At 36.0% G+C, this 21,701-nt stretch overlaps 1 protein-coding gene across 3 annotated transcripts; it reads left to right on the top strand.

Annotated features, from left to right (window-relative positions):
• Positions 1–8,410: 8,410 nt before the first annotated feature.
• LOC145202645 (arfaptin-2-like) lies at positions 8,411–21,106 on the top strand. Of its 3 annotated transcripts, XM_080075650.1 has the most exons (9): positions 8,411–8,616; positions 8,942–9,002; positions 11,606–11,779; positions 12,083–12,210; positions 14,085–14,185; positions 14,716–14,836; positions 16,064–16,221; positions 17,932–18,106; positions 19,234–21,106. In XM_080075650.1, exons 1-9 carry the CDS (start codon positions 8,488–8,490, stop codon positions 19,384–19,386), a joined length of 1,200 nt encoding a protein of 399 aa, XP_079931776.1. In that variant the 5' UTR covers positions 8,411–8,487; the 3' UTR covers positions 19,387–21,106. The 3 variants fall into 3 exon arrangements, with proteins under 3 accessions (XP_079931776.1, XP_079931777.1, XP_079931778.1); XM_080075651.1 differs by lacking the exons at positions 8,411–8,616; positions 8,942–9,002 and adding an exon at positions 9,974–10,126; XM_080075652.1 differs by lacking the exons at positions 8,411–8,616; positions 8,942–9,002 and adding an exon at positions 11,018–11,088.
• Positions 21,107–21,701: the final 595 nt, after the last annotated feature.

Genomic DNA, 21,701 nt, shown 5'->3' on the forward strand with positions numbered 1-21,701 from the left:
AGTCGCATTTCTGGTCTCAAACAGTATTTGCCAACGAAATGACTTTAACCGATACTTGTTTACGTAGGTCGCCCAATGCATACATCGCTAAGCCAATGTTACGAAACAAATAAAAAGACTATCCGAGCCTAATATTTTTCTATAAATTGGCACAGATGTACGTTAGAGCAAGAAGTTTCACCTCGTAGAGTCACATTTCTGGTCTCAAACAGTATTTGCCAACGAAATGACTTTAACCGATACTTGTTTACGTAGGTCGCCCATATACAAATGCATACATCGCTAAGCCAATGTTACGAAACAAATAAAAAGACTATCCGAGCCTAATATTTTTCTATAAATTGGCACAGATGTACGTTAGAGCAGTGCTTCCCAACCTTTTCCAGCTCGCGGCCCACTTAAAAAAAAATGTTTTTTTTTGGCGGACCACCGTATAATATTGCGAGAAAACCACAATGAAAAAACTATCCATTTTGTAGCTATACGCAAAGACCAAATAAAGCTAACAAAGAGAGTTCCAACATCAAGATTTTACAACTAGTACAAATACTGTTGTGACGCGACAATCGCAGTTTGTTTGTGTAATAGAGTTGTTTAACGTGAAATCTTATGCGCCATGCGGCTTTCATAGTGAGTAGTATCATATTTTTGAGAAAAATGGTTAAATTGGAAAGTACACAAACTGCGTAACTTTTCTTACCTCTGTATGGTAGTAGTTTAAAAAGCTGCGCGGCCCATCAGAAAGAACGTCGCGGACCACCAGTGGGCCGCGGCCCACCGGTTGGGAAGCGCTGCGTTAGAGCAAGAAGTTTCACCTCGTAGAGTCACATTTCTGGTCTCAAACAGTATTTGCCAACGAAATGACTTTAACCGATACTTGTTTACGTAGGTCGCCCATGTACAAATGCATACATCGCTAAGTCAAAGTTATGATCAAATAAAAAGACATTCCGAGCCTAATATTTTTCTATAAATTGGCACAGATGTACGTTAGAGCAAGAAGTTTCACCTCGTAGAGTCACATTTCTGGTCTCTAACAGTATTTGCCAACGAAATGACTTTAACCGATACTTGATTTCGTAGGTCGCCCATACACAAATGCATACATCGCTAAGCCAATGTTACGAAACAAATGAAAAGACTATCCGAGCCTAATATTTTTCTATAAATTGGCACAGATGTACGTTAGAGCAAGAAGTTTCACCTCGTAGAGTCACATTTCTGGTCTCAAACAGTATTTGCCAACGAAATGACTTTAACCGATACTTGTTTACGTAGGTCGCCCATATAGGCCTACAAATGCATACATCGCTAAGCTAATGTTACGAAACAAATAAAAAGACTATCCGAGCCTAATATTTTTCTAGAAATTGGCACAGATGTTCGTTAGAGCAAGAAGTTTCACCTCGTAGAGTCACATTTCTGGTCTCAATCAGTATTTGCCAACGAAATGACTTTAACCGATACTTGTTTACGTAGGTCGCCCATGTACAAATGCATACATCGCTAAGTCAAAGTTATGATCAAATAAAAAGACATTCCGAGCCTAATATTTTTCTATAAATTTGCACAGATGTACGTTAGAGCAAGAAGTTTCACCTCGTAGAGTCACATTTCTGGTCTCTAACAGTATTTGCCAACGAAATGACTTTAACCGATACTTGATTACGTAGGTCGCCCATATACAAATGCATACATCGCTAAGCCAATGTTACGAAACAAATGAAAAGACTATCCGAGCCTAATAGTTTTCTATAAATTGGCACAGATGTACGTTAGAGCAAGAAGTTTCACCTCGTAGAGTCACATTTCTGGTCTCAAACAGTATTTGCCAACGAAATGACTTTAACCGATACTTGTTTACGTAGGTCGCCCATATAGGCCTACAAATGCATACATCGCTAAGCTAATGTTACGAAACAAATAAAAAGACTATCCGAGCCTAATATTTTTCTATAAATTGGCACAGATGTTCGTTAGAGCAAGAAGTTTCACCTCGTAGAGTCACATTTCTGGTCTCAAACAGTATTTGCCAACGAAATGACTTTAACCGATACTTGTTTACGTAGGTTGCCCATATACAAATGCATACATCGCTAATCCAATGTTACGATCAAACAAAATATTAATATTTTTCTATAAATTGGCACAGATGTACATTAGAGCAAGAAGTTTCGAGTTTTGGACATTTCTATTGCCTAGAGTCGAGTCGCCTGGAGTTAGAGTTCTTTAATTCCAACGTTAATTAGCCGGTATTGGTTGTAAGCCACTACACCACGTCAAGGTTCCGGCAATCGTAGTGGTTTTATTTTACAGATAAAATCCTCATTTTGACCATTACAAAATGAGGCAAAAAAACTGCTTTTACAAACAGAAAAAATCCAGACACAATAATTAGGCATTACATGTTTGTCGGTGATGTAAAGGACATTTGTGCCAACAGTTTAGATCTTTTTCTGGATGTTTCATATAGTCGGTGGGGCAATTTTACTGCTAGCATCGTGGTATGTCAAACTGTCAGTTTTCATCACAAAATATGTGATTGCTTCCATGTTTAAAACATGGGTGAAGAAAAAATTAACGTCAAAATTTTTGGTGTGCAATAGCTTGGCAAGTACGGAGTCCTTAACAACAAACTGAGGTCTTATGCGTCTTCCCTGAAACGTTTGCCGAATGACTTGATCTCCAATTAGTTGTTGTCGCAGACGAAGGTCGCAAAAGTAATAGTCAATAAATCGCAATAGATCTGTCATGCAATTTGGAGTCAAACTGGTTTTATCTATTGTAAATTGTGCATTGTAACCTCTCAAACGCTGTCTGTATCCCTTACTAAATAAACATAAGCGATAACAATCAGGTCTGCTTCGGGCCTGTTCGGGTGTTGTGGAAATTAGATCTGATATATTGTTGGTAATATATTCATAAACCACTTTTTGTTGCCCGGAAAAACTGTGAAGACCAGAAATTTGAACACCGTTTAGCTCCAAATCAGTGTCTTTGTAAATAATTCGTTCCGAAGGTTTAATAGCATTTTGGTCAATTCGGCGACGCTTTCTGCGAATTACCTTCACTGGTTGGTGTTTAGCAACAGAGGTGGTAATAACTTTGGTATTAGTTTTTTTGTAGTAAAAAATACAACTTCCAGTTAAAACGCTATTCTGTATATACGTCCACGTCCTTTGTCTCACTGTATCGTCATCAAACTCCATTGCACCGCATTCATTAAATTTGTAGGCGACGTAATGACCAGAATCCACATCCGGACCAACATGAACCACAACTGACGCATACGTAACCTTTTGCGTATCAGAGCAAAATGACAACATACGATCGGGTATTACACGCTTGCAACTCTTCGAACCAAGTTTCTGTGCAACACAATACATAAAATATCAGGAGCGGTTACAATACGTAAACTTATTTTCTGTTTTGCGTCCTCGTTACAAATTGAACAATTACCAGAAATAACGCCTAAAAACTCAGCATCACAATATGCTTTAAGATTGCAGTTGTCTAAAATGCTTTCAAACTTCGGCAATGTCAAGATAGACTGCTCATGTGCGGATTTTACGACATTGCCGCAAGTCGTACAATGTTTTGTTGCTTGTACCCGAAAAGACGAATTTAAACCAAAGTCTTTAAAAATAGCGGTAAAATCACACAGCATTATAAATTCGCTTGCATCCTGCTGTTGCCCAAGAGTCCAATTTAAATGTGTACAAATGTCACGAACCAGTTGCAAGTACAATGTAACGTTATCTCTTTTTTCAACAAGCCCGCAAACACACTCCGCAATCTTTTTTTCCAATGTACCCCTTGAATTTAAAAAAGTAGGCGCATCAACAAACAGGGACATCACAGCCTGTAAAACGGAACTAATCCAGCAATTGTTAAATTTATTATGTAAACCACATACAACCAAGTTTTCTTTTTCCAAAAATGCTTTAATTTGTGTATTTAAACTAACCGACTCTTGAACTAACGCGTTGACAAGCCAATATCTGTATCTTAGTGGGTCGAAAGGTAAATGAGGAATTTGTAAAACATTTGCTGCAATTGCGTCGACCGTGTGACAAACGCACAAACCACAACTTGAATGATCCTGTTGTGTTACCATGGTGTCATTTTTTAAATCTACTTTGCCCTTTAAATACGTACTAAGTAAAGGAATAAAGTGATCTTCAACCATTTTTTCTAAACATCGGTGATCCCAATTTGCAGAGTCATACAAAATCATTTCTTTACTGTTCCTATTTACCCACAACACAACAAAATGACTGTTATACAACACCGGAATAAAAATATTTTCACAAATCGCTTTGTTACAAAACATTCCTTGCGAAGCTTTTCGCAAATTTCGAAATTTCTTGCCCCCTAAAATTTCCGAAGCTATAACACTTGTGACACACCCAAATTTACCGGGACAAATAGTGTTACACAATCGAACGGTTCTCGCAACATAACAATCCACAACACGATCCGTAAGCCAGCCGAGTGAGGAGTCGGAGTGAGAATTGGCAGCATTTTCGGTTAAAGCGGTGTATGTTTTACCACGGGGCTTGATACACAAGGAACACAAGGACATTGGCTTAGCGATGTATGCATTTGTGTATGGGCGACCTACGTAAACAAGTATCGGTTAAAGTCATTTCGTTGGCAAATACTGTTTGAGACCAGAAATGTGACTCTACGAGGTGAAACATCTTGCTCTAACGTACATCTGTACCAGTTTCTAGAAAAATATTAGGCTCGGATAGTCTTTTTATTTGTTTCGTAACATTGGCTTAGCGATGTATGTATTTGTATATGGGCGACCTACGTAAACAAGTATCGGTTAAAGTCATTTCGTTGGCAAATACTGTTTGAGACCAGAAATGTGACTCTACGAGGTGAAACTTCTTGCTCTAACGTACATCTGTGCCAATTTATAGAAAAATATTAGGCTCGGATAGTCTTTTTATTTGTTTCGTAACATTGGCTTAGCGATGTATGCATTTGTATGGGCGACCTATATGTAAACAAGTATCGGTTAAAGTCATTTCGTTGGCAAATACTGTTTGAGACCAGAAATGTGACTCTACTAGGTGAAACTTCTTGCTTTAACGTACATCTGTGCCAATTTATAGAAAAATATTAGGCTCGGATAGTCTTTTTATTTGTTTCGTAACATTGGCTTAGCGATGTATGCATTTGTATTTGGGCGACCTACGTAAACAAGTATCGGTTAAAGTCATTTCGTTGGCAAATACTGTTTGAGACCAGAAATGTGACTTTACAAGCTGAATCATTTTCTCCCATACCTCCAAATGTCGATTTCCTTGATCCCTTGACCACGCTTTATGTTTGTTTTTTTTAATTAAAAAAAAATTGTTTCGAAACTGTACGCAGTGGTGCGTAACGCTTGTTAACAATTTTCGCACTTACCATTTCGGCGAAATGATGATGGTCAAATAGAATAAAGAAAGTCACAGCCACAAAACAGTCGAAATAATGTAACTTGCATCACATAAGTTATCCACCACAGCAAACTTAATACACTCACAAGTGATTCAGATAGGCTTACCGCTGTAACACTAACTAAGACTGCAAGAGTAGAAACAAAGGAAGCCTTGGAAGTCGGCCACATACAAGGTTGGCAGTTATATGTCGTAATAATGGATGTATGACGCAATGGTTACAATGGCGGGAAAAGTTTTTTGTTTTTGAGGAGCGTTATTGTCGATTACTAGGTGCTCCTTTTACTGTTTGCCGACAACGTCGCGTTCCGGTTTAGTGGTTGTTGTGGTCCTGTTGTGTTAGTACGATTCAATTACTCAATTAAATAAATAAAATCTGTTTGCTGATACAAACTGTAGCCCAGTAGTTCATGAACAAAAGAATCACCGGCCGTATCTGATTTTCGGATGATGGAAACGTTGGGCCCAAGTTAATTATTAACACGGAAAATTAGTATTGAAAAAAACAACCGGTGGGCGTACATATTTTTCTGAATGCTTAGTTATAAATTAATGTGGTTTTATGGCACCAAAACAACGCAAGCGCCACAAAGCACAATCAAGAGCACCTGTTGATGTGGATAAGTTGAGTGAAAAAGAACTAGAAGAGCAATACAACAAGCTAGTCAGAGCTGGGAGAGTTCAAGAATTTCAAAAACCGAAGTTTAGATGGAGAGACTTTTGTACTTGGAATGTTCTCTACATATCGGCTGAAGTAATTTTGGCCTTGATCATTATAGGAATAATCTGTTACATGACGTATGTTAACAAACAGAGACAGACAATGATTACCGAGGCTTTGAATCGAGCAAAAAACGAGGCCGGCGATGATGCCGTTGAACAATTTGTAGATATTACTCCTGAAGAACATGCCGTTGAATTCGTGTCGCAAAATAAATACGTGACACAAGAAGATTTCGAAATGGACCCTGACGAATTTATTCTTGACTGACGTACCGACTGTTCCATTTTTTCAATGACAAACACCATCTGTGCTTTTTTATATGTGCGTACAGCTTAGTAAAATGTCGTTAATAAATGATTTTTTGAAGTAAAGTAAACTAACATGCTAAAGGTTGCAACTTGTAGGTTACGATGAAAAGACGATGTGAAGCTCAAATGTTATTTAAAAATCAAAATAACAGTGTTCCTTAATAAGTTTGTTCAAAGTAAAATAAACTTTGAAGGAGTTACTGCAGTTCCAAAGCAAATATTTGCAGATTCTTGAAAAAAATATCACCTACCAAAAAAAAAAAAAAAGGGTTCAGAATTGGTATAGGACTGTAGATGGTAGTCCGAAAATTAGGTAAAAAGTAGTTGTGATATATTGTTTTACAAAACTAGCTGTTAAGGGTGTAGTTAGATTCCCGTGTGGATTTGTGGTTTCGTAATCTGTCATGTGCTAGTGCCCGAAGCGTTGAAGCGTTTCCACAGGCGACTTGAGGCAACAGGCGTCGAAGCGGACGTGGTAACCGCAACGTTGCAAAACTCAGTTGCCGGTATAAATGATTTACGTAAAGGTATCGTGGCTTGTTATGCTTTGTAAACGTAAGTGTGACAACAAAAAAGATTACACAATTCCGCTGTGTGTGAATATAGTTGTGAAAAAATCTACAAACTTTGTTTACTGTTGAGTTTCCTTCCGTGCCTTTAAAAGTCAGGCCAAATGTTTACACCTTGGCGGTTAAAAGTTTGATTTAGCTGTAAAATAAAATTGGGTAGAACAAAGTGAAAAAAACACTTTGAATAAATAAGAAAAGCCACAGTTGACAGAAAAATGTAAACTGTGTAAATTAAATTTATTTGATTATTTTGATAGTTGTATGCAGTTTCGAAGTAAATTGCTGTAAATAGTGTTTTTTTATCTTGTGTTATTGACTAAGATTAGGCATCCGTATGTTTGTAACGGATATATCTGTATGTAAATTTCACTTGATCGCTGTTGCCTATCTGTCAGTATTCTTATCTTAACAAGAATAGCCCTACCCAGTACTACTCATTGTAGGCTGCAAACACCAAAGGTTAAAAGGGCCTAAACTTCATCTCTACTCCATGAAATTTACAAATGTTGTTCTCTACATAATATTTCGACTTGACTCCCCGTTGCTAGATCATTGTGTTTGGTCTTATTTTGAAGCATGTGTTTAGGAGAAGACTCTGGAAGACATTTTGTGGAGTACCCCTGTCGTTATGACATTCATATCGATGAATACTAATTTCAACATACGCGTTTAATAACTGAAAAATATTTTTTTCGAAAGTTTGTGCGCTGAAACGCTTTAAAAGCGTAGAATATTGTGTCAAAATTTCAGTACCGTATCTTTTTTAGTTTTAGCGCAATAGCGATTTCTATCTAGCTTCACTCTGGTGGTTAAAAGCTAGTGATTTACAGGTTGTTGTTGTTATTTACGGATTGGCTACAATGGTTATAAAGTATTTACAGGTTGACCACAGTGGTCACACATAATTTACAGGGGGCAACAGTGATCCACAATTTTTGCATACGCCCTTTGTAAAGACCACCTCAAAAGTGACAACACTCACAAATTGTTTTTCCTTGACAATGTTTTCAGAAATAAAGTTAAAATATATCCACAATTTGGTTACTTATGAGGTTCCTAATATGTCATTTGTTTGGAAACGTTTGTTGACAAATTGTTTTTACTCTGTGATAAAGTGTTTTATAGAATTACAAATTCGAAATGTTAAAAAAGTAAAGCATTAAAAAACTGATGAAAGTTCCATTGGATTTTTATCGATTAACACTTGTAGATATGTGGGTATATTTTATTTATCTATCCAAGTTTAGAAATCCAAGTTTGCATATTGATTTAAAGGCACACAATTGATCACATTTATGTGCACTGGGAATATATGTCGAAAAGCAGACTTATTAAAATATTTTTCTTTTCAAACAGATTTAAAAAAAATTCTTAATAAATTTAAAAAAATATAAATAAAGTTTTAAAGATTTTGAAGTGTTTCAAACAATATGGTTGACATCTCACAATCAACGGAAATTCCGCCAGCAACTACTGAGATTTCTTTGACAAATGGAAATGACAGTCCCGCTCCACCTAATGGTGAATATGGAGATTCGAAACCAAGTTCAGAAAATGTGGTAAGTTATATGTAAACAGATTTTTTCTGTAACTTTTTGAAAATATTTTTGCTTATACCTACTGTTTTATTTTTAGGCTAATTTATTGCACAGCATGTTGTCGAAATTTCTTTCATGGGCATGTTTGTGCTTTTAACTTGCCTCATATGCTGTTTTAAATTTCTAGTCTACTTAATATAACATTTAACTATTTATCATACAACTATTAAAATGTTATTTTGTGTACAAAAAAAATGTTTGTTTGTGTCGTTATAGTACCATTTTTGTTATTGAAAGACATTTGCTAACTGCATATATATGACAAGAAACATAATTTGTTTCACAGGACAAAAGTGCTTCAATGTCACCAGGAAGCAATCCCCTTCCCAACACACCAATAGGAGGAGGTAAATTTCTACTCACCTTGTTCTGTGTTCACATAACTGTACACAATAGAAAATATCGTGATCTTTGTCATTTAGTATAGGGTCAGGAGAATGTCACTTTACTTCTAGGTGACTATTCACTGTCAAAAATTTTTCTCCTGAGTCATTTACTTCCTCTGTGCTATGTACACGGTCTGTCTTAGCCTAAGATAACATTGCTTTACAGTGTCAGGCAGTGTTGTAATCTATCTAGCCGGAAGGCAAATTTGTCTGCAGTGTTACATATGTTTTGAAAATTGTGAAACACAAGTGAGCTGTGTATTGATTTTCCTCATGATAGAAGTGATTTGTTAAAGTTGCCATGAAGGTACTTGGGCAGAAGAGTCATTGAACCATAAACACAAGTGTTTGTCTGTGTCTCTACATCTACACCAAACTGAATAGTGGCTTACGCCACCCTTTTTGTTTGTGGTCTCCCACGTGGCTTTACGCGTCTGATGACAGGCTTTTGATATGCTATGGTGACTGAAAAAGGGGCATTTTACACACACATAATTGGTTTCAAAAGAAAAGTGCCCGAGGCATAGTATGACGTGATGTGGCCAGCAAATAGCTCTGACTGTTGACGTGGTTTGTAAGCCAATGTTCAGGTGGTATGTAATTATGCCAATAGTTTTGCTTAGAAGATTTCACTTTGCTACATTCCTATGCCCAGGCATATACAGTCAGCTTTTACTATCTTAGAATCAGCAAATTTGCTAGCCATTCTGAATGAAACTTTATTTACACATTAGTTTATTAACTATTTCTAGTAAAGATTTTAGATTAAAGCATGGAAGACAATTGTGATTTTTAAGCAGTGCAGATAAAATAGTATTTGGTTTACAATGGCAGAATCACAAAATTCTCTCATGCATAATTTATTTCAATTTTTTTGTGTATGTTTGCTATTGTATCTACCAATTGGTTATTTGATAGCAAGTGTTCTGTTTACTGCTAGGTCAGCTAAGTATACCTACTCTAGTGTGTAAACTTTTCTTGTTGGCTCTGGGCTGTCTGTTAATACATTGGTGGGAATATTGCCATCTGCAGTATGACTGATTATCAAACTCGCACATGGAGAAAAGCTGGAGAGATGAGGAACGGTAGGTGTTACCCATCAGAATTGAACATTTTGAAATATGAACAAAATCATATTTTGGTAGACAGAGCTGTTTCATGTTGATTGCACCTTTAGTAATTTCATAAAAAAAAATTGAAAATTGTTTCTGTTTGTTTTTTAAATTGGAAAATAGCATGTATTTTCTTGGTAGGTATATGTTGTGTAAAAAAAGCTAGGATATTTAACAAACTACGTAAAAGCATGTTAAAAGCCCTTGTGATTAAATATATATATATACACAGATTAAGTAGCACAAGTCCTATTTTATAAATCTGCATGCAGGAGTGTACAGCACATGCAATACACTGTAACCAAATCAGCTAATACATGCATAAGCACCACTTCTTTACTTCAAAACCCTTTATATTTTATACCTAATCTTTTTCATATTGTGCCACATTGTTAGAGCAGGCAAACATTATTTTTCTGTCGTTTCCATTCTGTTGCACACGTTGTATCTATTGTTCTGTGCCTCTGGATAACAGCTTAGGTAGACTGCTATGGAGCGGTTTGTTTCCTGTCTTTCTTCCTATGTTCATCCATCATTTTGTCGTGACTAAGACTAACAGAATCAGCTCATGCAATGTACCAGCTTGTAGATAACAGGATTGTTTCAGTTAACACCATGGAGCTATATATATAGTGTAGAAACAGTCAGGTGTTCATTTCTCAGGAAGTGCAAGCTTAAATACAAGGCCACACAGGAAATGGCAAAGGTACATTTGGCCATGAGCCGGCTATTCAATATAGTTTAGTTTGTGAAGTCAGGTAGAATTGCAATTCAGTGATGTGGAGATTAGACATGCTGCTCACTCTGCAGATTAAAACTACTTTAAGTCATATTGTACTTTGGCAGATTGGAGCTGCATCCTTTAAAAAGTTGCTTTATTTTGTTATCTTTCAATATGCCTTCAGTTGTGTTTAACGATAAAGGGCAAATTATATGTAAGTGACCTATTGCTATAAACAAATGTTTATTCTGTGCTGTTAGGTTTCACTTATTCAAGTGTCCAGACATTAATATGGAAGATGCTGCAAATATTTAAACATATTTTGGTTAACTTTATGTATTTTTGTTGGGTTTAGACCAGTGATTCTAAACCGTGGCTCTCAGGGCCACATGCGGCTCCGAACTACTTATTTTGTGGCCCTCAACAGACCTCAGAAAATCGCTATAGATATTATTACCATGAAAACCATAATAGCAAAAAATCAATGTTTTGAAATGTTTATCTCATAAGTCAGATTTAGTAAAACATAGCTATTGCGATTCTTGTTGTTAGCAGCATTTTTTTAAATTGTTTTTTGCAAAAATTACTTACAAACTACCTATTGGCCCTGACAATAAAAAGGTTGAAAACCACTGGTTTAGACCAATAAACTTACCAGGTCTTATGCACTTGTGTTTATGGTCTTATACTTACATTTGTCACTTTTTAGCAACTTTTTTTCCTTGCTGCAGGTGGACAGAGTTACCACGGATCGACATCTGTCGGAAGTCGATTGGCAGGTGAAGATTTGGTGGGAAGTCGACTTGCTTCGGCTGGAGTAACAACCCATACTCAATCACTGAACGACCCGCATCAGTCACCAGTCTTTAAAGGAGGACAAACCATTGGAAATTCCAACTCTATGGGTAATGATATTGAAACCAAAAACTGTGTTGCTATTGTAGTGTAGTATAAAATCTATTTGATCTTACCTTAGCATGTGTACAAGGTTTTTGACGATAAGTTTGTATGATATATTGAGTGTGATATATTGTTGTCTTGAAGCTGCAAGTTGAAATCAGTGCTTGTTTAGTTTTTCACCTTAATTTGGACAGCTAGCTTGGGTGATGTCAGTGGTACTTTAAGCTGCAAAAAAATCCTCTTGTCATTTTTTTGCCTGTTTGACGGTATTAGTTTTTATGGGTGGTCTTAACATGCGATTTTTTTAGGTTTTGGCAACAGCTTAGACACAACTAACAACACAAACAAGATGTCCAACCTGACTCTGCAAGAAGTGCAACAGGTGGCTGCTGTGAAAGCAGAGAATCTGAAAACATGGAGTGTAAAAACATACAGGGTGAGTGAAGCCTTTGCATGAAAATCAATTGCAACTTGACCGCAATTGTATGGTGATATTCTTCATAGAATTGATCATACCATAAGAGTCTAAAACTATAAATTATAATTAATAATTATTAAAGACATTTTTTATTTGAGAATGTATACCGGTACAAATTCTGCATAATTACAGTGATGGTAAGAAAGATTTCAAATGTAAACAGAGTAATAATGTGTTAAATATGTTCATAATGTATTAGTGATTATTGATTACATATTATAATTATCTGTTCTTAAGCATATTTAAAAAAGTTGCATTGAAAATAAACAGAACATCATTGCCAATGGGCTGAAAAAGTCATGTATGCCAGGTTAGATTGGCCGACTGGTTCATATTTAACAAGCATTACAATCTCTCACACATATCTTAAATATATCTTAACTAGTAAAACATTCTTTAATTATTATTTCTTTAGTGCATATGTATTTGCCTGTAAGAAATAAATGTATTAAAGTATGGTGAATGGTCCATGTGGCAACTTGTTAAATAGAATGGAAAAAAATTTTTTTTTTTCACAAAAGCCGCTTTTCTAAAAAGAAAATAAAAATTTACAAAAGCCGCTTTTCTAGTTTATTTCTATGTTATCAGTTCACAAAGATAATGTCAATCAAAGCAAGCAAGGATATTGAATTCGGTAACATGATAAGTTCCACTTTGAAATGTTCATCATGTGATCTATGTCTGCTAATATTTGTTCAGTCTTCGGAAAATGTGTGCTAAAACCATTTACTCTATTGGTTTCACTATAAACTTCGTTTGTTGAATAAGAGGATATGTAATTGAGAATGGGTCATTGAAAAGCTTCACTGAAAAGACTTGTTTTGATTTTAATTTCCATGTAATTGTGCTATCTGCACGGGATGGATTGTAAATGTTTGTTGGTTTTGGTGTTTTGAAGCAAAAGGTTTGACGGTTTACGCTCATCTGCAAACAGCAGTTAATTAACTTCGGGTTTCATGTTGTAAATAATCAATATTATGAAAAAACATTACACCATATTGCTTATGTTGGATGATCAAAGTTACAGTAAATACTGTAAACCAGGGGTGTGCAACCAATGTCACTGTGGGGCCAAATACAATTGCCAAGATTAGATCACGGGCCGCACCTTTACATAACACAAGGTGATTTTACATTGTTGCGTACCCAAATGCTTAACTACAAGAATAAGTAGCGTTTGATTCCAACCACATATTGCAAGATCACAGAAAAATAGCACCGATTAATATACTCAAAAATGTAGAATAATTGGACTTGTTTGCCAGTATATTAGATATTTCTGAGTCTCCGCGGGCCGCACAACCTTAATCGACGGGCCGCATTTGGCCCGCGGGCCGCAGGTTGCACACCACTGCTGTAAACCATCAGTTAATCAGACCTGTTTGGGCCACACATTTGTAAGGTTTAGGTGAAGACCTGGATTAACCGATGTCAATTGTTTCAATTCTTACCACATTACAAATCATTCGTACCTAAAGTTTTGTTAAAATTAGGTGAAAGGTCAGATTAACCAAATTCGTTTTAACTGAGGTTTCTATATATGACTGTCTTTTCTTGTCACTGTATTCTCTTATAACTTCCCAAATTTATTCCAGCCTATACAATTACCTATTTATTTCTGAGCGTCCTCATCATTATTGCAAATGCCCACCAACTGACACACACTTCAAGAACCACTGGTTTAAACTTTTTTGATTGATTGTCCTGTATTGACATTACCTTAATCCAGAAAGAAAATTACGCAGTACTACTATAATGATGGGCCAATTGCACAAAGGCGTACTTTGGACCTTGGTTATGCATAAATTATAATACAGCTGTTTTGATTACAGTGTACGAAACAACTACTGTCAGAAAAACTAGGACGTGGAACTAAGACTGTAGATTTGGAATTGGAGGCAAAAATAGAAATTCTCAGGGACACCAAAAGAAAGTATGTTGGATATGTGCCTTCGTTCATACAATCTATAATTTTAAACTCATATTCCTATAAAGTAGAATTTTATGTTTGCCGAAGAATATTTTCTTATGTGTGCAATATCCAGCCCAAAAGCCCAATAATTGTTCTTATATTTTAAAAATTTAAGTGCTGTATACAAAGGATGTTTTTGTCCTACATTTTTTTAAACATTGAACCAAAAGTGGTAAACTAAAGGGGTACCTAGTGCTATAGGTTTATCCGCGTTGTACTGTATTTTTATGGCACGAACGAAATAATATCTTCACCTTTAATTGCTACACTATATGCATAACTGTAAAATTTATAGAAGTCGTAATACTTCTTACATATGATTTGTTGCAAATTGTAAAAGTTGTTTACTTGGCAACAAAGTAAAAGTGGAACTACTTTGTTCATAAATTTCTCAAGATTCAGAGACATTGACTAGTTATGCTTGTTGTGATAGTAATACCTAAAAGGTTGTGAGAAATGCAACTAAAGAGATTATTAAATGTGTATTTTAGGTATGAAAATCTTTTGGTCCTGTCCCGAGCGCTGGCAAACCATTTCAGTTCAGTTGTTCAAACCCAAAAAGTCCTTGGTGAAGCATTCAGCCAGTTGTCAGGAAAATCACAAGAGTTACAGGTAAGATGACATTTGTAGAGGCTATTTTATTGTTTCCTTTCGTGACACTGAAAATACATGACTTTGATTTATAAGTTTTGTACACACCTATACTTTGAAACTCTTTTTTATAATCTTTTTTTCTTTTCAAACCCTTTTTTCAATCTTTTATAATCTAAAAATTGTAAAAAAAACAAAAAGTAATTAAAATTATTATGCCATAAAAAAGTAAAGTTATTGGGTGTAAACAAAAATATTAGTTCCCTTAATACTAAAAAATGAAAAGCTAGTGGATATATTTTAAGGTATACAGTTATTTTACTAAAGGTCTCCTACTAACCTATATAGTTGTCATGCATTATATGACAAAGGGCGTGTGTCTTTTTTCCTAGTAGAATCAGGATATGCTCTAAGAATGCCCATTGTTAAAACATAACAGAATGTTTGCATTCATATGGACTTAGCTGTAGGATTGTTGTTTTAGCCACAAAGTGGTTTGTCCTGATAATGTGTGATATTTGTATGTTGCTTTACACTAGTATTTCGTAATACCGTATAAAACAAGAAAACATTTTAACTTTTGCAAGTATTTTAAACACCACACTTGACTTTTATTTGTTATTTGTCACATAATTGCAATATTTTTGTATGATGGCTAAATAATGAATTTTGGGTTGTATAATGTCACATGCACATACACACATCACATGACAATAGATTAGTATCTCCTAAATTACAAAAAACTTCCTAAGACATTGGATAAAACTTCTGGCTCTTTTTTTGATGAAGCTTGCCGATCATTTGTAAAAGTGTTTGTGCTGTACATAGCTAAACGACTGTACAGTAAACCTTGCTTAATCACGATCCATTTGACCTAAAAAAATGTCCGGATTAGGCGGAGATCTGGATTAACCGATGTGGATTAGTTAAAGCCTTACCACACTACAAATCATTTGTACCTCAAGTTTTGATTTAATTAGGCTAAGATTTACTGAATACGGTTTAACTGAGGTTTTGTTATTACATTTCTGTTAGAATTTGTTAACCATCATGTGTAATGCTTAGTCAAGCAACCAAAATATCAATGCTTGATGTGGTGTGCATCTTGTTAGAAATCGCACTTTTTTACGATTGAAAGAAGCAACCTTTTTTATTTGACCCACAAATCGAGAACAAGCGACCTAGCATGACTAAGCACCACAATTACTCATTATATTTTCAGCTTTCAACCTTTTTCTTTATATCCAGGATGAATTTCGATACAATGCTGAAACCCAACATGTCCTTGCAAAGAATGGTGAAGCTCTGTTAGCTGCAATCAACTTCTTTTCATCTGGCATCAACACCCTCTGCTCCAAAACCATGGAAGACACACTTCTCACTGTAAAGCGCTATGAAGCTGCAAGGTACTGACACATGGTTGACTAGTGATGGGACGATACCAGGTTTTGAAGCGAGTACCGATACCGAGTACCACATGTATATACCTTCGATACCGAGTATGATTACCGAGTACTTAAGTGTAGTGTTGTACTTAGTTGTATATCACTGGCTAATTGATCTGACATGGTCGGGGTAAAGGCGTGCACACACACATGCCGAAAAATGTAATCACCATTGTGATAGCAAAAAAGACGTACGTAAACTGGCAGAACTTTTTTCCAATTTTGTGCTGTCCGAAGCAAATAATGGCATAAAGTTGCCCTTATTCTTATGGTGTAAACCAGGGGCGGGCAACATACGGCCCGCGGGCCGGATCCGGCCCGCGACGGGATTTTGAGCGGCCCACAGACAGTTTCTGGTCTTACATGATAATGTGGCCCGCAGCCACAGTCTGCCGCAATCCCCACTACTTGCTTACTATGTCAAATTATAGTTGTAACGGACAGTAACGCTCCCCAATAGCAAAAAACTTTCCCGCCGTACCATTGCACCATAAATCCATTGTTACGACATAACTGCCAACCTTGTGTGTGGCCTGCTTTCACGGTTTCCTTTGTTTCCACACGTGTAGCCTAGTTAGTGTTTCAGCAGTATCTAAGTCTGTTGTGTATGCATTAAATTTGCTGTGGTTAATAATTTTATAATATCAGTTAGATTGTTTGGACTGTATTGTAATTGTGACGTTCTTGATTGTATTTGGTTTATTAGGTCCAAAATGCGTTTTAAATCACTGGATAAATGCGCGATTAATGTATTGATTCAGGAATCCGGCCCGCCAAGTACTTCATTTTCCCATATCAGGCCCGCCGACTGGAGAAGTTGCCCGTCCCTGGTGTAAACCGTCCTTTGGTACTCGCACGTTGGTATCGAAAAATGAGACAAAATATTTCGATACCGAGTACGAGTATCGATACCGCTGAAATCGTTCGATACCATAGATACCGTGTACCAGGTACTCGTCCCATCACTATGGTTGACCTAAATGAAATTGACTTATTGCCATACCATATGATACTGACTGATAATATCATCAGTGGTTATGTAATATATAAACTAACTGATGTGACCCCTCATATCACTGATCATTTACAGAAACATTTGAATAATGAAGCATGTTGCTTTTTATGTCTATTTGGACCATTATTTTTCTCATTAAAGAGTAATAATTGTTTTGATCATTTTATTATTTTTTTCTAATCCCGGTTTGTTTTACACTTTTCGTTAAGATAGAGTGCTTCAAACTTTTTTAAATTTACACACTTAATTGTTAGTCATTTAAAGTTTAATCTTCTAGTAAAAATTTTGACCCCTAATGGCCCAGTAGTTCATCCACATGCTGTAAAAACCTATAATGTCAAATTTTAACATGTGCTGATTTTGTAAATGTGCAAATTTTCTTAAGTTAGGTTTTTGTGCAAAACCTTAACAAGATTTAGATAGGGGGTTTCCAAAACCTGTTTTGGAGCATTTGCCTCTTTGGCACCTTTCAAGAAAAAATGTATCCATATTTATATCTTTTTGGCATTTGCAGTCCTTTACTTGGCATTGTGAAAGCTGTAAAAAAATTATATCTTTTTGGCATTTGCAGTCCTTTACTTGACATTGTGAAAGCTGTGAGATCTATATTATTTGCAGTTGTTTCATCATAATCAAGATTTTTTTTTGCTTTCTAGAGTTGAGTTTGATGCATATCGCAGTGAGCTGGAGGTTTTGAAGCTTGCCCCACGTACAGAGGCCAATATTCTGAAACAAGCCAATGCCCAGGCCAATTACAACAACAATAAAGCAGTATATGATAAACTGAGAGCAGATGTCGGTGTCAAGATACAATTTCTCGACGAAAATCGGGTAAGTCTTAAATTTTCTTGTGAACTTTTTAATAGCTATTGAATTGTATATGGGTGTTCATGTTAGTAATCATACAATGAGTAAAATTGATTGATTGACACTTTTTGCATGATGATTTATCTGAATAAATCAGACACAGTTTTCAATTAGTTTTTGCCTGAAGTTTAGCTGCCTATAACAGACTGAGGGTACCAGTGGCATACTTACACTAAAAATTGGCAAAACATATTAGGTAGTTGCTATTGGCACATAATATTAGTGTTTTATATCTACTTTATTGATTGAAATTTAAATCAAGTCCTTAAACATTTAAACATCTTATTCGTGCTATTGGTCTGTTTTGGCCAGACACGGCTAATATTATATGTAATCTACTTTAAACTGATAATCTTTTAACCTAGTGAGACCAAGTATATGATTAGTCTATGTTACAAACATAAAACTTGTGATCATGAATTGATTTTTTCTCATCATCAAAGAATAATATTGCTTCATGAGGTATGCCAAAATTAGATTATGTAATGTCCCTGATATTATTAAGTGTTTGACAAGTGTGGTTCGATTTGAAGTACTTATGACCGTCATCAACTCAAACAAAATTTCAATTGTCACACTTCACAAGCACTCTACTTAAGAGTGGATGACGTTATATGTCGTGCCTAGAGCAGGTTTGGAGAAACAACTTATAAGTTCTTGCACTTTAAAAAATCCACAATTGTGCCATGTTGCATTGGTGAATTCAAGTATTAATTAGTGCCCCAGTAATTCGGCCATTGATTAGCAGCTGATCATTGGAAATTAGAATATTTTAGCAGCAAACGACCACAGACGCCCTTTTCTCGAACGGGGCTTGTTTCTAATCAATACATTCGCCCAAGTGTTTTGTCCTTTAATCGGCAAAGGGCTGCTCCACTCTCTTTGGGATAAAACTTAGTGGCGCATTATAAAGCTGTTAGCTTTGTCTTATTTGGTGTTTAGCACACAATCACAATTACACGTGTTTAAAGGTAGGAACTGTAATTGCATTTTTACTTTTAATCATTTACAATAAGTTTAGGTTAAGCCGGGTTCAGTCAATCGGTCAAAAACAGGAGTTAAATAAGCAAATATATTTTGATCCTTTTCAGATGAAGGTAATGCAGAAGCAGCTGCAGCTTTTCCACAACGCAGTGACCGCCTACTTCGCTGGGAATCAGCAAGAACTCGAATCCACGCTTAAACAGTTTAACGTGAAACACACCAGCGAAGACAAGCCATCCTGGCTGGAGTCGCAAACATAAGACCACCCCCGCCAAACTGACTGTAGATATTCTCGCCGTGACGCAGCTATGACGTCATGAAGTGCGATGACGTCAGAAAGTCGCCACTTATCTTTCACGTCCAAACGTATGATTTCGTCAGTTTTTACGCCGCCGTAGCGAATGACGTCATCGGGCGAGGTGACGTAATACGTGACGTCACACATTGATGATTAGGTAGACGAAAGGTAGGGGGCGTTTGCTTTGGCGTATCTTACCGTATTTTTTATGTGCGCTTGTGTATAGCAGAAGTCACCAGCAGTATGCATTGTTAAAGTCTCGTTTGTCTCTCGTTCCACTCATAACACTCGCTTTTAACATAAAGTGCTGAAACGTCAACGGCCACGGCGCGTGAGTAAATTTGCTTCTATCGTACACAACTAGGCGTAGTGCCAAGGCACTCGGACCAAACAAACCAAAGTTTTATTAAAACTTTCGCCCTTATGAGCTGTTACAATATGCAAAAAAACCTTGTGGCAAAACCAGAAAAAAATTTACCATGCCAAACAACTAAAAAACATACTCTACCAAATACGAACAAAAGGTTTTCAACGGTTAGTTTTCCTAAAAAGGCAATATCCTTTGTCTATAACCCATTTTTTTAACCACTCATTTCCTGTAGTACTTCTCCCGTATCGGGTTTCAGCCAAGTACGGTTAAATTCATTTCGTCACTGTTGCCATCAAGCTCGATCACGTGACCTTTAAATGATTGTGACGTTTCTGTTGGCGCATATTACAGTCGCTCGTTGGTAATTGTGATTTTTCACGTTTATTCCAATCCAGTTGTAAATGCAAATTTGATTTACAGCCATAACTCTCGTTAAGTACAACTTTAAATGCTTTGACAATAGTTGTATTGAAGATAATAATTATAAAATGAAAAATTGACACCTTAAATCTAAACCGTAAATTCCAGTTTGTAAAGCGTTTTATAAAATTTTTACTAATTAACATTCCAATGTTGAACGACTTCATTGGTCGTCATTGTATTATTGCAAATTTATCATTGTTAACTTTTTAATTCTGATTCATGAACGGCTTTAGGTAATGTTTGGTTCAGTGGTGATTTGCACTTTTTACAGCTTGTTACTTCTTTGTATGTGCAACTTAAACAGGTTTTAAACACCGCAATCTTATTCGATTCTCAACAGCGTAACATATATGTAATTTATATTTTGAAATGTGACAGAAGCTGTTTTTTAGCGTTTAGTTTAGTTTTTAATGCAACTTTGTGTCATATTTCCAAAAATTTCAGCAAATTCACAATCAAGTTCGTCACCAGATGGCGCTCGTCATCCAATTTGCACATTACAAAATTTTCTGCCCACCCATGCATTTACATAGCAATGTAACACACATATTGTGTTATTCTTGACACATTTTTTTGAAAAACTTGGTATGTTTATTGTGTTATTCTTGACAGATTTTTTTGAAAAACTTGTGGTACGTTTAACCGTGTTTCTGTCGGCAATATGTCTTGTGGTAGCATCGTTAAATTTATTTATATCATCACCGTTTGACCTTGGGTGAAATTTATTTTATTGTCTCGGTTGTTTATTGTGCCCTATACGGATTTTCTCTATATCTGTCCCTTACTTGATCGTTTTAGTGGGTCGCAAAATGTGCTCTGTAGCCCTGTAAATTAGAGTTTTATGTATGTGGCAACGATTCGTAACGAAATAAATATGTAACTTAACTTACCAAGGCTATACTGTGTCAAAAAGTTCTCTCGTTTAAAAACAGCAAAGAAGCATAACCCATGAAAATTATGCTTCTTTGCCTACTGCAGTGGTTCTTAACCTTTTTGGTCTGGTTTCCCACTAAAGTAAATCACCAAGTTCGAATTTCCCACTCTGTTATTTTTATAATGATGTTTTGTGCCCAACATTAACAAAAAATGATTCTTTAATCAAAAAAAAAATATGTGAAACGATTTGGTCGGGACCTTAAAGGTATACTGCAATCTTATTTAGTGATTTCGTGGGTAAGTAAATTGTGTGGAATTTTAAAAAATCTCATGTGCTTGCAATAGTCATTTATCGCATCACAATCAACAGACCAAATGCATTTATTCGCGAACAATAACAAAGTCATTGATACTTTTAGTAATGTCTGTGACGTAACAAACGATTTTTGGATTTTTATGTGCCTTGTAAAACTAGGTAAAGTTAATCTTACATGTTGTTGCGGAAAGTATTGTATTAAATTAACTTTCAATGGTTGATTTCAACCCACGGGCCCGAGTTTGGTGACTTCTGACTCACATAATTTCCCTCTAAAAACATTAAATTTCCC

This window comes from Phallusia mammillata, chromosome 7 (genome assembly GCF_965637545.1).
Source record: "Phallusia mammillata chromosome 7, kaPhaMamm4.hap1.1, whole genome shotgun sequence".
Classification (NCBI taxonomy): domain Eukaryota; kingdom Metazoa; phylum Chordata; class Ascidiacea; order Phlebobranchia; family Ascidiidae; genus Phallusia; species Phallusia mammillata.

Excerpts from the sequence above, each read along its gene's own strand:
- LOC145202645 (XM_080075650.1), top strand. The coding sequence starts at position 8,488 with ATGGTTGACATCTCACAATCAACGGAAATTCCGCCAGCAACTACTGAG. Across the intron at positions 8,617-8,941 it reads AACCAAGTTCAGAAAATGTG|GACAAAAGTGCTTCAATGTC; the intron begins GTAAGTTATATG and ends TTTGTTTCACAG. Across the intron at positions 18,107-19,233 it reads AATTTCTCGACGAAAATCGG|ATGAAGGTAATGCAGAAGCA; the intron begins GTAAGTCTTAAA and ends GATCCTTTTCAG.